The sequence below is a fragment of the Pan troglodytes genome, chromosome 11 (assembly GCF_028858775.2).
Source record: "Pan troglodytes isolate AG18354 chromosome 11, NHGRI_mPanTro3-v2.0_pri, whole genome shotgun sequence".
In the NCBI taxonomy this organism is placed as follows: domain Eukaryota; kingdom Metazoa; phylum Chordata; class Mammalia; order Primates; family Hominidae; genus Pan; species Pan troglodytes.
The window spans coordinates 99,177,501-99,194,975 of record NC_072409.2 but is presented as its reverse complement, the minus strand read 5'-3'; the positions used below and the strand labels follow the sequence as shown (position 1 = coordinate 99,194,975).

At 36.8% G+C, this 17,475-nt stretch overlaps 1 protein-coding gene across 18 annotated transcripts in view; it reads right to left on the bottom strand.

Moving 5' to 3' along the window:
• BNC2 (basonuclin zinc finger protein 2) overlaps nucleotides 1-17,475 on the bottom strand; it is a 455,057-nt gene that overhangs the window by 294,459 nt on the left and 143,123 nt on the right. For all 18 annotated transcript variants that reach the window (XM_520498.7, XM_024345576.2, XM_054658724.1 and 15 more), the window contains one exon: nucleotides 17,415-17,475. This exon is cut by the window's right edge and continues 140 nt beyond it. In XM_520498.7, the coding sequence (XP_520498.2) occupies nucleotides 17,415-17,475 (61 nt within the window). The remainder of the gene's footprint in view (nucleotides 1-17,414) is intronic.

Here is a 17,475-nt window from a genome sequence, read left to right as displayed (position 1 = left end):
ACAAAGAGTCCATTGAAAATAAATATTAGAGACTGAAATTATAAGTAAATAGCCAGAAATATTACAGTGGCATTGAGCCAAAGGGCTAAAATATCCAAAACAGTGTAATTATTTAATGAATGTTTTCTTTCTTTCAAATGAGATAATTAATAAGGAATTTCCTGGTTCATGACCACAGAGTACACTATTTTCCCTTTTCATAAAATCTTAGGAGACCGAACATACATTCTGGGCAGTGTGTTTGCAGTGGGAATTATATATATGCATGTATGCTTTTCAAGGGTCTCTATTTATGCCCTCAGAGTAGGATTTGTTCTATCCCCAGTTTTTGCATGAATTACCATTCCTGTCTGTCCCATCCAAGCCACCCCCACATAAACTATCTATTCTTATCATTATGGTACCATTAATCCCATTCTCCCCTCCCCCTCCCAACTCACCTAAGGGGTTAAAAGACTTCAGTACATTTGTGACTTGTCAGTGACATATAATACCCAGGTCCTTCATGCAATCAACTTTTACTTGACATGTATTTGCTCATCACAGGACCCGCATTACCACTGGGAAAATGAAGAAAAACCTAAATTAACACTTGACATTCAATATGGTCAAGTCCTTAATTGGCTGGGCTTCCTGAGAAAGCAATTTTCTATTCCCCAAACTGTTCGCGTGTCATGTGTAGAGTGCAGCTCTTGGCCATCACTGCTGTCCCTCGCTCCCTCTAATGAGAGCAGATGAATTAGTGCTACGTGACACGATTTGAGCAGGGCTTCCTCCTCCTCCCCTCCCCCCAGTCTTTCTCCTATACCAGTGACAGCTGTGTGGCAAGGGGAAGAAAGAAAGAGAAACGCAAGAGCAAAGAATCCTGTAAAGGATGATCATTTTTTTAAATGAACCTTAAATGTCTCGTTGAAACTACAGAACAACAGGGTCACTTAATTTTGGAGGTGGGGAAGGGGGGGGTTGTTACAAAGATCAGGGGAATTATCTGGCTATGGTTGATTTGGGTTGTATTAACTTCCAGCACGTTTCTTCCATTCCTCGCTAGTTGCAGTATTAGACTGCACTGCTCTAATTAAAACGGAATTTACATCCACTTAAAAAGTTTTTGAAAGGTCTGGAGAATGGGTCAACTAGGAAAAAAAGAACAGCATGAAGTGATTATTGTTCGAAGATAAATATACCTCTAAACTAGAGAAAGTCCTTTCAACAATCACTTAGGTCAGGAAGAACCTACAGCACAAAACTATAGTGATACTTTGTTTTCAAATATTATTCCATGTCTGAGCTTAATGCAAACTATTCTTTCCTAACTCATTTTGTTTTGTTTCCATTGATTGTTGAATTACTGAAATGAAAAACTACTTGATCACTGATTTCATTCTATTATTCTGGAGAGAAGGAATATATTCTACTTTAAATGTGCTTGTCTCACTCAGTAAGAAACAATGAATACATGCATGAAAGGAAGGCAGGACAGAGTCTGCTTTACTCAAAAATACTAAAAGGCAAATTAAAGGTATTTCTCTGAGTCTTCACTTACTCATTTTGAGACCAAAGAAGTAGTAATTTTAAATCCCTAATCGCTCACCCAATCTGATTAGGACAAAACAGAACTACAGGATAGAAGAGCATGTGGCAAATCATTTAGGAAAGTAATTAGTACAAAATACATGGATAAGTGAAAATAATTAGTGAAAGTCACAAACACCTTAGCACTTTGGATCATTACTCAGTTTTATTTAGGTGAGAACCAAGACAAAAATGTTACCTGTGTACAAAAAATTATATCAAGACTGCACTGTGGTGTCACAAAATCAGTTTACACATGCAAAACACAAAACTATGTCAAGTATAGCTCCCCCGCTTCAAGTAGCATGATCATTTATTAATTGTTCTTCTGTAATTCTGAATATAATTTAAGCAGTAATAAATACTGAATATAATTTCAGTAAGTAAATTGTGAGTAGATTTAAAGATATAAAAAGATGGTGACATCCACTTTTACACTATGTGTAAAGTTATAACTTAAAGCCAAAAATGCTATTTCCACATTTTTACATTTGTGGGAAATAATGGGAAAGGAAATGAAGCTTTATAAGATTTTTTCCAAAATAAAGCAATTCATAACATCTTAGAGTATTATTGCACTAACAGAAGACAAAATGTAAATAAAACTGTTTTTTAACACCTTGAATTTTCAAACTTGTTGGAACATGATTAGTTTCAGACAACTGAAACACTAAAAGATGAGTATAATTTTAGAAGTATTTTCATGGAAGCAAAACAACACAACGGACACACACACTGCACAGATTATCTCTTCTGAGGCCAAAGCACTGATATTTCACTATCATTAAGATCCCTTTTGAAAACACACTTGAGACAGCTTGTAAATGGGCATTTTATCAGGTGTTTAAAAGAAATAAATAGATAATTTGGTATTCTGGAAAAGTAGCTCAGTCTAATACATCCAGTTAACTGCTACAGTAGCATTATCATCACTGAGCAACAAAGGGCAGTGTATTCTGCCAATAGCTTTAGGGTGACCTTTGCAATGCTGACTAGTCCGTCAAATTCCATCTCTGAGATGCAAGGCATAGACAGGGATGGTTTATTAACTGAGGTAGGAACTAAAGACTAGGAGGCTCCAAAAGGGTAGGCGTTTCACATTCAGGAAATGGGGAATTCCTTTCCCTAAGAAGAGAAGCAGTGTACCGTAAGATCAGGCTGAGCAGGCCCATCGTCCTCCCCATGGAGCCTTCCATGGTGGGAAATTGTCATGTACTAGGACAGCATTAGCAATTTTACAGTTTTACATGTTCCTTTTCTCCCCAGCTACCTTTTTTTTTAAGGACTGCAATGGAAACCCAAATGGAAATGGGTAAAATGGGATCAATGTCTTGAGCCCTAGGAATAAAGCTGCAAAGGGATACTTACATAGTCATAGACCTTTAAACAAATTGTGACCAATACTACTTTTATTTGGAGGTAGTTTCCAACCATCACCAACAGGATAAATCTACAGAACTCAAGGGGGCAGAAACAATGGGTAAGAAAAATGACTGTACTGAACTGGGAAATTTTTCAAGGATAACCTGTAGAAAACCAGCCTAGGAAAAGGCACTTTTTTTTTTTTAAGAAAGTTAACTGTGACTATGGCAAAGTGACATGCTTAAACTTGATATTCTCTTAGGGATGTGCAGGCTTTGAAGCTCATAATAAACTTGAAATGGCTCTGTGGAATGTTAAGGCTTAATGTAGATGGTTGGTGCCACTGTCATGCCTATACAAAAGTATGTCAACTTAGAAATAACTGCACTAACAGCTCCAGGGTATTTAGAATGGAAGGCTTTCCCCCGCCCTTTTTTTTTTATTATTAAGAATTTTACTTTGAACCCTAAGAAGCTGCATTAAGTTTCCAACCTAGTTAGTGCAGCTAAAATTAAAATACTTACTCAATTTTGGCTGGGCGTGGTGCCCTCATGCTTCTAATCCCAGCACTTTGGGAGGCCGAGGTGGGCAGATCGCTTGAGCTCAGGAGTTCAAGTCCAGCCTGGGCAATATGGCAAAACCCTATCTCTACAAAAAATACAAAAATCACCTGGGCATGGTGGCGTGTATCTATATTCCAGATACTCCAGAGACTGAGGTAAGAGGACTGCTTGCGCCTGGGCGGGAGAGGTGGATGCTGGCCATGAGCCCAGATCTCACCACTGTGCTCCAGCCTGGGCCACAGAACCACACCTTGTCTCCCCTCAACCACCAAAATGATACTAATTTCGGTTTACTGTAGAAAGGCAAAGTGTCTGCCACCCACTTTGTCTGTGTTACCTTTACATTACACCATTCTCAAAAAGTTTAAACACGGCAGAGGAGAGAAATGAATGCTTTGAAATAGCCTAGCATATGTAACAATAAAACTATCTAGCAAACACAAAGCACAAATGTTATTTTATAACAATTAACAGTATCTAAAGGGGTATATTCTTTTATCCTCCATTATTCGCTACCTCTTTTACTTCAGTGCTTCCCTCCCCTTATATTAAAGATACTTTATCTAATTCCCAGTTGAAAGGTTTCTGAAAGCGTTAAGTCACAGCTGTGTTGATGCTGAACTTCTTGAACATGGCATACCAGCATCATTCTGACACATTTATAGATGTTTCCTTACAAGCTGCACCAGCACTTGATTTGAAATATCTGACTTACTCTAACACAAACTGTTAATCTCTGGTCTTTTCTCCAGTTGAGTTCTTCTCTGAAGTTTTGGAAGCAAACCAACAACTTGTTATGTTTAAAACAGAAATGGCTCCCTTCTGATTGGTTTCTGACACTGTTCAGTGATGCTGTTAAACAAGACCCTAGAAAGAGCCTAGATATACCTAGGCCCCATTTGCAGATCATTTTAACAGGATGTTCTTGTTTCCTTTTCCCACGAAAATCAATAACAGGATGACCTTCAATTTGGAATTCAAACCAATTAATTACCTGTTCTGTTGAAAATGTTGATAACTGATTTGCCTGGAGAATTTCAATTATGAATAGATAATTTCTTTTAAAGAGACCCTTCAAAAAATATAGACAGGCATTTTAAACCTCATCTTATACAATATAAATAATGTTTTCTTGAAGCAGGTATAAAATATTGGCCTTGCATGAATTAGTAGGGGGAAGTTTTCCCCTTTGTGGTCCATCTCCTCCTTGTGACATCATAATCAATTGCTTGGTAAATTACAGCAATCCCACAAAGATTCAGGGCCAAGAATCTACCGCTTTAAGGTGAGACGAAAAGCTTTTTATAGTTGAATTCAGCTTTTCATCTACATCAATTACTTACACAAATCATGGGATTATTTTCAGAATTCAGAAATCCTTTATTATTTTAAAATCCTTATGCTTCTACCTTTATTTAAATTATTTGACTATTTTTTTGTTTTGCCCACACAGGTGATTTTTCTTTAAATGTGGGTCATAAGGAGAAAAGCTATACATCAAAACTATCAGCACCAGAAATATATTTACTAAACTTTTTTTCTAATCACAGGGGAAAAAATGAAGAATTTGGTTGATCCCAGTGGGGAATTCCCAAGATGAACGATCACATGCAATGAAACTATTATCTTCATCCTTTAAAATATTATCTAAAACAGAGGTTTCTATCTGGCAGCCAGAGGGCTGAATGTAGCCTGCAGATGAGTTTTGTTTGGACCACACAGTTTTAAAAATATTTGAATAGGTTGCCAAGATTTCAAAATCAGGAGATTTCACATAAAAATCTGGATTTCTGGCTCATCATTAAAAAGCAGCAGCAGTGGATCTGGCAAACTGGGCATGCATTCCCACCTGGTAACAATCGGCTGGAACCAAGGAGCAGCTACCTCACTGTGGTTGAGACATGAGCTTTCTGGTCCACCACAGTCCCCACTAGACTCACTCTACTTGTTTTAATTTTTGTTACCTCCACATGGCCCTTTTAGACAACTACTACTCCTTACAATGTCATACTACTCTAGAGTTTCTGGGAAAAAAAGAAGAGGGTGTTCTCAGAACAGAGATTTAAAAATACATATTTCACAAGTTTACAGAATATAAGACAATGGGAAGCAAGTTTCATTTCAATGAAACATTCGTGCAAACCAAAGGAAACTCATTTTCATAATTAAATGTTTTTTAAAATAGTAAATCCAGAACTGATGACCCAGCCTTACAGAGTGGTTCAACAATCTTTACATTGGTTTTCAATCAGCCACCTATTTCTCTGAAGCCCAAAATAGATGCTCATGTCAAAGTATTACTCAGATTTTGTTCCTTCACATGTTAACACTTCCACACTTCCTTTCTAGAGCTATCATGTACTTAAGTGAAAATGTACTGTAATATGAAAATAGGATATGTCTTCAAGGTAAATTTTAAAAGTCAACATTTAAGATGCATGACTATTATCACAGCAAATATTCATCTTTACTGACTCCACATGTATGCCACCATCTGACATTTATACTTACATTAAATAGACATTATTATGGGTTCAAATGACCCAAAAAGTCATGGCATATTTCTTTACAAATGATTATTACCTAAAAGCAGATGTCTATGACACAGTCACCATACACTTCTTTATATCTACTTTTTTTTTAATGAAAGCAATTGCAAGGAGAATATCTTTTACATTTCATTATTCCTAATCAATCACAACGACACAGCATTTCTACCTATTAATGGATTTTAAAAACAAATTTAAAATACCCTATTTAGCAGAGGGAAGAAACAGCCTTTTCATTTCATCCAACTATATTAAAAACAGGCTATCTCTGACGTATTACTACAGTACAGAAATGCTTAAGTATCATGCAAACTGTAGTACGTAGGCTATGACCAGTCATATGCCAACTAATTTGGATCAACTATAGTATAGTGTTTTTACATTATGTTTCATCATTGCACCACATGCTTGAAAGGTTAGTTTTTAAGGTGTTTCCTTCCGAAAGGAAGCATTTTTCTTCCATTTTTACCTAAAGAATGTAATCCCTGAACATATGCCAAATTTACTTCACAATCGGACTTTAATCCCCAAATTCTCTTGATTCTTAGCAACTTGCACAACTTTAAGTAAACAGTTCACAAAATCATAATGATCATACTGTAGCATTCCTTAACTCCTAGGTGAATAGAAAAAAAGAAAATACCATAAACATGAACTCCATAAAGGCAGTCTTAGGTAGGCCTGAATGACAGTGTATTTCTTATGGGAAACATTTTTCCTTAATTTCCATTATGACTGAAATGTGAGCAATTAGAAATAGACACCTGGAACTCAGTTGTTAATTTATCTCTCCGCACCCCTTTCACACTTTTCTTCAAACCATTTCTTACGATGCATCTGAAAGATATGATCTTATAGGATGACCTGCATATAAAGGGCACTGAACCAGTGTTCACATTACTTTCTTTAAAATGCCTTGTTGTAATCCACGACTAAACTTACTTTCTTTCTTTTTTAAGTATATAGCTTTAGGGGGGAAAAAATGGAAATTTCTCAACTAATTACTGAGTAAAATGATTTAAAAAACAAAAATTAAAACAAACATTCTAAGGAAAGTATATACTTCATTACATTCATGTTAATTTGCCTTTTATACCATCTTAGAAAGAGAATTTTATGAAATACACAATTCCCTCCCATGATGACCAAAGCTTTAAGCTGGTCTCCTCAGGTTCACATCATGGCAGCTGACTGCAAATATGTAAAGCAGTTCTGGAAGACTCACAATTCACAAATTTTTGTTTCTACTTAATTGTTTTAAGATGAAAAATAAAGTGTGAGATAATGGATGTTTTAGTTAATCTGTGTTTCATGGAGAGAAAAGTATTACTGTCACTTAACTCCTTCTATTAATCACTGCTTTCTAGAAAAGAATATCTCACAGTAGGCTTATACTGAAGCTCATTTCGGCATTCTGCAGTTGTAAAAAAAATTTAAAAGATCAAAAGTACAGGACTGCTGGCACATACAGGAACAGTGATTATCAGAATACTCAGAAGGTAAGCAGCAGTTGGTTTATTAAGAAATTATTTAAAATAACTGTTTACACAAGTTAAAACAACCAACTTCTCACTTTTACTAAAAGGATGTTTTCAATATAATGAACATCCAAGCTTTTCTGGTCATGAGAAAACCTGGAATATATTATACACGCATGAATGTGGCCCGGGATGCAGGATATGGGATGTGCTTCCTATCAACAGATTAACACTTCATTTTCATTACTCTAATCTCACCACAGGCTGTGAACACTCTCTTTTTCTTATATGAACAACAATGGTACATGAAAAACCAAGCTGACAAGCAGGCAGGGTTCATTAAATGCACAAGGCCCTTATTCCCATAACACATCTCACCTGTATGAGGCCAGTTTTCTGGCTTCCCGGCTGGCTACTGAAACAAGCTCTCCCAGATGTTGGAGTTTGAATTCTTCTTATCCCTTCCTACTTACATTATAATAGATGACAAAAATAAAGTAAAAATGAAAAAACTCCTCTCCACAATGAAGAGTATTTAGTAATGATAGGACTGGTAACATATTTTAAGCTCCATTCAGTCCCATGATTACTTTCCAAAGTTGTCCAAGAGAACAAAGAAAAGTTGCTAGAAAGGGAAATAAGGAGACATCTGAAACGAGTCAGAGAGACTCATCCTGGTGTCTCTATCCTAGTGTAATTCTAATTTATTTGAAGTAAGCTGTAGTCTCCCACTTGCTGAAAATGGCAGTTCACAAAATAAGAAACCATCATGCTATTTTCCAATGAATGACACTGAGTTTCACCAAAAAGCTATAGTCAAGAAAGGAAAAAGGCTATATAGATAGCATAGTACAAGGAATAATTACAACAAGATTCTTAGGATGGAGAATGCCTCTTTGGGGAAAGCCATCCACAGGCTCACTGCCTCTGAGGAAGTCATTAGCAAATCCTCAACATACATAGAATTAAGTCACCTAATTGTCACCAGCCAACCAATGGAGCAGGCATACACTTTCTGCATGCCTACGCATTACATATAAATGCACTACCATAATGTGGCAATATGGGATTTTTAGTACTTTCAAGACAGTAAGTCCTTCCACAAAGTTTACAGCCAGACTTTGGTTTTGGTTCTTTCTGGTACTCTAATATTTACACCTAAGAAAGAAAGAATAAAAGAAAAGGAATATTAAACAGCAGCTAACCTCGCTGACTCCAAGTTAGGTTCTGGCATGAGGTCAACAATGAGAATGTTTGCAGGCATTCTCACTCAGGGACACTCTCATGAATATGCTCAGTGTATAATTACTCCCCATATCTTGCCGGTGACATCCCAGCCATGTCCACTGACCTCCAGCACTGGCAGAGGGCGCAGTAGTGGGCAGCTTTCTTAATCTATGCCTGATCAGGTGTCCCAAATAGCCACCCTAATGATTTAAATCAATGAAATTCTTCTTGATTTAAATGTTAATGGAAAGGGAAAAAAATTATTAAAATCCTCTAATGGAGATTCTCATTTTAATATTAGTTTTGTTATTATGTTAAGCCAGCTGAAAGCAATTACTTGTTGTCATGTAAAACGTTCATTAACCTGTTATCTTCATTTTCAGACACCCAGTTCAGGTACTCCGATCATAAAATGTGAGTTCTGAAGAACTGTCTAGAGAACCAATAGCCACTAAAAGACACCTTAATAAAGTTGAAAAATTCATGACAGTCTCAAAAAAGCACAGCAGGTACAATACTGAAAGCTATGTCTTTCCCATACAGAATATGTTTCAGTCTTGTCAATTTTAACAATCTGTATGCCTTGTGAGACAATGGGTTAAAATTTATTAAATACAAAACAAGAGTGAATCCTCCTCATGTGTTATGTATACTGCATGCTTTAAATTTTAATTTCATAATACCATCCATTAATACTGGTCCTACCATCATTTCAAGTCCTTTTTTAAATGTTTCTGTTAACTCTTACTAGCTGCAGTTTGTCTGAAAGAATCATCCCTTCAGCCTACTGCACTGCCCTTGGTATCTTTTCCTTCTTGTAGGGAAATAAGCTCGTGTAGAAGTCTAACTGCACAAAATAATAAGTCCAAGAATTAGGTTTTTAAAAGAAGAAAAAAGGAAAGCAAAATCTCTCTTCAACTAAGTACTTTCTTATACAGGCTAAGGATCAAATTGAGCTGCCTTTCAGCACCTCTGAATGATAAGCCAGGGCCCCTGGTTACACGTTTTTATCATGCCCTTACTCAAAGAACCCTTCTACAGCAACACTCGGGACAGTCCTGTCAGCACTCACAGAGGACCACACCTGAGGGTGGCACCTCTCTCTCATGCCTCTGCCAGAATGATGTATTGGCAAAAGGGTATTTATTCAATTACTGCTACGTTTCAGGTGCATTTCAATTCTCTTCTCTTAAGGCAAAAAGGGCCAATGAAAGTAAGGAGGAATTCAGAATAAGAGAGATGAGAAGAAAAGAGAAATTACCTCTATGAGAAAGGAAATAGGAACAGAATAACCTTGTATTTAGGTCATTAAGTAAATTTCTGCCAACCAAATATGAATGAGATTTATAAATCAACACCACTCAATGACACATAAACCCTAAAGACAGTAGCGAAATAACATTACAGTTCAAAAGCATTGAGTAAATAAGACGTCAGATATGCTCAAGAGAATCAGTTGTTTCAATGAGTAACTTCCTACTGTTCAAGATTATTTTCATTTTCTTTACAGAGAGAAATGAAAAACTGATGGGCTTAATTAAAGAGAAACAAAAGGATATTATTTTGTTGTTAAAGGATCAATTCTTTTTTTTAATTGGAATGATGATTAATAAGTTGAGAATTTGGTTCCTAAACTAGCCAATTTGAGTAATGTGTTGTTTTTCCACAAGCATTTCCATTAAAGAAAGCTCTATGAATGAAGAAAACATACAGCGATTCCTCTCTTCTCCTGATCTCTGCACTTTGTGGCATGAAATGCTACATACAGCATTTGAACAGAATGACACTGCACACTGTCTCCACCCAAATGAACTCCAGTCATAAATTTTTCACCTGAGGGTTTGAATGTACACTGTGAAATCTGCGAGGCTTCCTACAGGGAACGTACAAATTAAAAAATAATCAATACTTTTATTTTTCCTATTCGTTAAACTTTCTTTAAACCTGGGGAGAAAGATGGCAGTACAGGTCAGGCTCAATGAGGAGGAAATGTGGGGACCCTGGATGTCATGGCCCCAGACATCATTTCTGGGATGCCATCTGCACATTTTAAAACTTCTTAGACCTTGAGCTGCTTAGCAGATTTTTTTCATCTTATTTTTCCTGCATCTTTACCAGTTTTTCTTATAGGAAAACATTCCCTCTATTACCCAATGTTTTGTTTCTATGTGAGGATATAAAGGCTGTTGTTCCTGAATTATGTCTCTTTTCCTTTGTTTCTCTAAAGCTTAAAAATAGATGTCAGTTTCTTGAAAGGGTCTTTGACTCCCTTTCTCCTGTCTCGGGGGTCCTTACAGTAGATGAAGATCACCCAGCAAAATGTAGAAGCCAGCTGCTTTTCTGGAAATAAAAAATGGCATCAGCTTTGGCAGACAGTAGTAAGATCCATCATTTCCTAGGACCCCCAAACAATCTTCTGACCAAGGTCTGGAGAAGGGTGGTCACTGAGCAGCACCATAAACAGACCACAAAAGCGTACCACCAAAGGTACAAGAGGATTTTCAAATGGCGAATTATTTCTACATGCATAACAAACCAGGCTCCAAACCTCCCGTGAAAGGAAATCTTGGAACATTATATTCCATGTTCTTTGGACAATAACAAGCAGGGAATCCCACAGAAAATTTCTCTCACTGAAAAAGTCAACCTACCCGATTCACTCTGTTTTCTCTACAACCACAAAGTTCTCTGACAGCACTGTGTGGGGAAAAAGGAGTTAATTCCTAGATCGATTCAAACACTAAGGTTCAAATTATGGACACAAGGTAAAAACAAATTCCAATTTCTTTTCCTCTTTCCTTTTGATATATGTGCTAATCTAGAGTGCCAAGTTCAGAAAGTACCTCTTAGGCTATACAGAATCATTAGCTATTCACGTTTACAAGGAAAATCCTCTCAAAAGCTTTGCAGACAGATGACGGCAGATGCCCAATGCAACTTTTTTTAAGTGAGTGTGTGTAATGCATACAAGGTAGAGAGAGGGAGGCACCAGAATTTGTGTTTTTCATTCAAGTGGATGACGCCAGCTCACTATCTGTAACGGACTGTTCCTTTGGAATCAGCTCCCTGTGTCACAACGACCTGGCAAACTTGAATGCTTTCACTATCACTGGAGTCCTTGCAATCCTGCCTTGGTTGTGACCCATTCACTTCTGCCCCAACTTCTCAGAGATGCCTTACTCAGCATCTAATTAGTTAGGGAGGATTTGCCGTGGCTCTTAACCCTGACATGGGAGTGGGAGGATGTGCTGCTGTGGTAGCCCAAATCTGTCCTGTCACTGCATTAATCAGATTTCCATAAAGCTATGCATGAATAATTGGATTTATCAGTGAATGTGAATATACACTCATAAATATAATTATAAAAAATACCTACAATTATAGATAAGATATCTGCACCTTAGAGGGATTTATTTTTCAACTGCAGTTACTTGGCTCACCTTAGCAAAAGGCTTTAGAAATTACACAAACATAACAGACCTGTTTGCAGATGACAGAAAGGTGAGAAAATTAAATAATTTCAAAACGATCACCTACTGTGTTCAAATTCATTTAAATGAATCATGTTGAAAATAAACTCCAAATTTGTGCACAGATTTTTAACATATACAAAATACACACCTGAGAATATGTTTGTGCATGCTTTACTTGCATTAACGTTTACATGTACATAGAATACTATATATATAAACTGTTACTTTCCCACTGCATTACAAATGAGACAGTATCTCTTATGTGAAGTCTGCATGTTATCCATAGACCTTCAAAGTTTAGGACAAACCAAGCACCTGTCTCTATGCTACAATTTGTATCTTAACAAATACAAATACCCAAATATTCCTACTTTAGTGTTACGTTATCAGACAATATACTGAGAATTATATTTGAATATATGTCTATTGTTAAAAATAAAACATATTACCACTCAAATTAAGAGGGGCCTAAATTGGAGGTCGTAGCCTAGTAATTCAACAGGCTAAAACTGCATGCCTCTTAATATAATATAAATATTTATTTTAGCATTAAGACCACAAGTTTAGTCAATTTAATCCTTTTTTAGTAAGAGAAGATCATCCAAACATACTAACTGTAAGGAAGGGAGTAAAAATGGAGAAAACTGCAGAAAGCAAGCTAGGGATGAATGATGCCTGGCAATGAAAGTCGTTTTCAAAGACCATTAACTATCAGCTGCTTTAATCAGGGCTTTGATTAAATAAGAATATACATCCTATGTAAAAAGGATGTCTATTTGAGTGGGACAGAGTTTAGAACAAAAATGCGTTGTATGAACTATAAAGAAGACCCAAACCACAATGTACAACTAGGCGTCTGACTCGTAATACTATATATATATGCCTTTTAAATGACTAGTGAATAAATACTCAAAAAAATGGGGGGGGGACAAAACCATTTTCATTTAAAAACATAGATTCCAGAAACTGAGATTGTTGGCCTATATGAATAGAAAAAAAAGATTTCTTGAGGAAAATTCATATTGAGCACTGTTTTAAATGGATTCTAGCAATGTTATTATACATTTCTTATATTTTGTTTATCATTTCTCTGAAAGGTGCTAGATTTTTATATTAGTAAGAAAGTTTGCTTTTACTCTGTCATATCTCTGGTGAGCAGACGCATTGGTATTAATGTAAATCGTTGATTTAATTTTTAGCTTTCTTGGTTTGCCCCTCACCTATCTAGAAAATGATTTCTCTGGTGATAACTAACACATCATGCTAATGAGAGAATCTAATGCACAATAGAAAAATGTCACTACTAATAATATTTGCATGAAGTTAAATAAAGCAACTGTAAGAGAATGTCAGACAGTTGTTCTTTAATAAGACACAGTTTCACAATGAAATTATGTTGTTAATTTTGTTACATCATCGGGTGAATCCTAAATTACTACATAATGATGTAGAGAGTCATTTATAATCCTAACTTAGTATTTCACTCAAGTATGAAAAAAGACCTTATTAAGGGACCTACATTTTATTTGAAACAGGTTAAATATACCTCACCAATAATAAAAGGTAAATGTCTCTAGTAACTCATTAAATGTGGGCTATAGCTATTTACCTTTATGGTTTCCTTTCTGAAAAGATTTTTAAATAGACTGGACTATTACATCCCTTGAGATAGCTACAAGAATTTTACTTACTATTCTCTCAAATGCACAAAATATTTACACAAATAGAAGAATTGCCTCCTCAAGCGTGATTTAAAAAAAACTTTGAAAAGCAAGCCTCATTTTTTGCTTTTAACAGTACCTTGTGAAACTAAAACAGGCAAAATAAGGTTCTTTCTCCACCTGTCACTGATCAAACTGATCCAAAGAAGAACTCCCTTTACACAAGTGTCATACCCTTTAAGGTTCTCAAATACTCAGCTATATACATAGAAATAATTTGAGAAAATCATACTTCAGTATAGAAGAAAAAATGTGCAGGCACAGGAAAATGTAGTCAAATAGTCTTCACTTGAACTTTAGGGGCACATACTTCATCCCACTAAATCTAAATTGGCTTCAGATTGTGATTATTTGTTACTATTAGACAGAATGAAAGATGTACATTTAAGCAGATCCAACTTTGCTCATATGAAACAAAAGACAAAGATTTTTGTATCCCTACTTCCTAGTTTACTAATAGAACACATAAAAATAGATTATTAAATTTCAGCATTCATGGACATTTCCCACAATTTTCTCTATAGTTAAATACTGGTGGTAAATTATCTGTAACTCAGTTTTGAAACCTTTTATAGCAGCCCTACTAGTCAGACTTTTCAAACGTCTAAATAAATAATCAGGAAAATATTAGTTTTATACTATTAAAGAAAACTTTAAAAGAAAAATAACCCAATAAATTTTATTCATTTCATAAGCTAAGTAAATTTTACTTAGAAATAATCATAATCTAGAGAAACCTCTTTATGCCTCAGCAATGAGATGTACAGAATTCTACATATTTGATTAAACTGGACAAACTTTTACCTGTAACAAAAGCTAGCGTAACTGTATATATTGAAAGTAATACTCATTTAAATGGCTGGCTTCAAGAGATATCAGAGATATAATTTCAATAAGTCTCTCTCACTCACACACACACACGTGCTGAATCAGCATTGCTGATGAACTATAGGTAAGAAAAACAAACATATTAAATATGAACAGCACACATACTTTCACTCACATAGTTTGAACTTAAGTTATGTAATATTTATACAAACTAAAATGTCATCTTGAAGAGAAAAAAAATGCAAGCTCATATCCTCTTTTACATGCTTTCCAAAAATGCACAAGAGGTAAACATTCAGTGACCATGACAGAAAAAGGTGGGTTGGGGGGATAGGAGTGATTGCTAACTACATCAAAACCAAAAAAAAAGAAAACATATTTAAAACTGTGATTTCTCTCCTTTTGTTGTACTACTCTATTTCATAAATAGCATAATATTATACAGTTTTAATAGCATCCATTAAGCATAAATTAGTTCCCTATATTTCTATTCTCTCCATATAATCACTGATGCTCACCATTACACATATATGCACACACAGGTACACAAAAAATATCCACACAGTCAGACAGCTGGATCAAAGACATCATAAATTGTCCTAATTCTGACCCATCATTTATATTACTTTATTTGTTTTTTAGTTAAAATGTTTTCCATGACAAAATCTCCTTAGATTCAAATCTACTTGGAAATGGGCTAGTGCCAAATAAGCAATCTAACACCATCTATGTGGTTCAATAGCCATTTATCAATTGATCATTATCTCTATCTGGTTTTATTAACTCTTTTCTAGCTAGAGGGAGATGTAAGCCAATCTTCCCTTCTAACACACACACACACACACACACACACACGACCTCCACTAACTCAAGGAAAACCCTGAAGGTGACATCTAGTTTTAAAAGTGAAGCACAAGTGATTTGGTACTAAGGTTAGCGAAAACACTGCATTCCAACATGCGAGAGCCACCCAGGCAGGGATGCGTCGCGGAAAACACCTCTCACAGCACTCTGCAGTGACAAGGAGCATCTCTGTGTGGAAATGAACTTTTCACTTGAAAGAATGGGAAATTGCACATGAAGAGTTACTTATTGGGTTTATGTTGATTGCATTTAAAGCCCAGCTTACTGTATCAGCAGTAATCAGGGTCCCTCTACAGGATATGTCAAAATATACCTTATTCAAATGCATTTATCCTATTTAGAATTGTGTGCTAAAACTGTTCTCTAGCTAAATGCTACAAAACCCTGGTTGTAGGTATTACCGCTTGCAAATGTATTTCTAAACTTGTAGTAGTTTATAGCCTGGCAAATTGTTTTCTTTTTTTTTTATTATCAACAAACTTTAAATATCTAACTCAAAGTATTTAATTTTCGTGAACTCTTACAAACAAAAGCGTTTTTAAAAAAAAAAAAAGCAGTTGCAGTATTTTTTTCCTCATGAGTGGCACAACATTTCTTAATAACCGCCGTCAACTTAAAATCCAAGTATATTTGTCAATAGTACTTTCGTGCTGTGTGGATGATAATATCAAACTAACTTGCTTTGTGTGTGGATGATAATATCAAACTAACTTGCTTTGTGTGGGTTTGGTGTAGGCTTTGGAAAAGCAAGACGTGTCTAGGAGGGAGGCACCAGGGAACTTCCCTCCCTCACTTGAGCACAATCCAAGATGAAAGTTTCTGGGTTGTGTCCCCTTCGCTTCCTCTCACCCTCGCTCCCCCGCGGAGCCAAGGAGCCAGCAATTGTGCAAGAGGAGACCGGCGCACAGGGCGCTTATCACGGAGCGCATGGTACGAGCCGCCGGCTCCGGTGATTAATTATCAGTAACCGATGGCCTCGCGCTACCACGTCGGCTTTCCCAGCAGAGCCAGCAAGCCGAACGCCTCCAGCGCGGCCGGGACGGAGGAGCGGCTCTGGGGAAGACGCCGAGGCTGCGCCCGAGTGAGTGCGCCGGCGGGCCGGCGGGCCGGCGGGCGGGCGGGAGAGCGGGCCGGAGCCGGCGAAGGGAATGCAGGGGCGGGCGCAGAGGGCTGGCTGGCAAGGAGGAGCGGAGCGGAGGAGCGAGGACCGAGCAGCACAGCCCGCCACGCACGCCGACTCCTCCAGCAACCCTCGGCGCTGGCAGCCAAGCCTGCACAGCCTGTCTCTCTTCTCAGGTCTGAACGAAACTGCCTCCAGCCACATGAAGTCAGTAGGGCTGTTCTGAGGGGCCCTGAGATTTGATGACTGTTTTTTAGGTTGCGGAACCTACTCCGAGAGCGCAAACACTTTGGACGAAGTGATTCATATTGATAGATACATTTGTTGGGTGGTGGCTTTTTTCATTCTCAACAGAAAACAAAGAAATAAATTAAGTCTTCCCCTGACCCAGACTGTACTGTGAAACTTTTCAAAAATGTCTCTGCTTTCTTTTACTTCAGTATCCTTTCCCCTTTTTCTTTTAAGACGCCCTTAGGGAAACCATGAAGTAACCCTGCACATTCCAGTAACACAGTTATGACAAAACAAGAGCCTAACTAGGAAGTGACCACATTTTAAAAAATATTTAGAAAGAAAAACACCAGAAACAAAAGTGCCCATAACAATTCAAGGTTTCTTAAAAAAAGAAAAAAAAAATCAAGAAATAAAGTAACTTACCTGTTGGGACATTCTGAATAAGAGGTTAGTATCAGCGTTTTGCCATGTCCCCATGAACCCT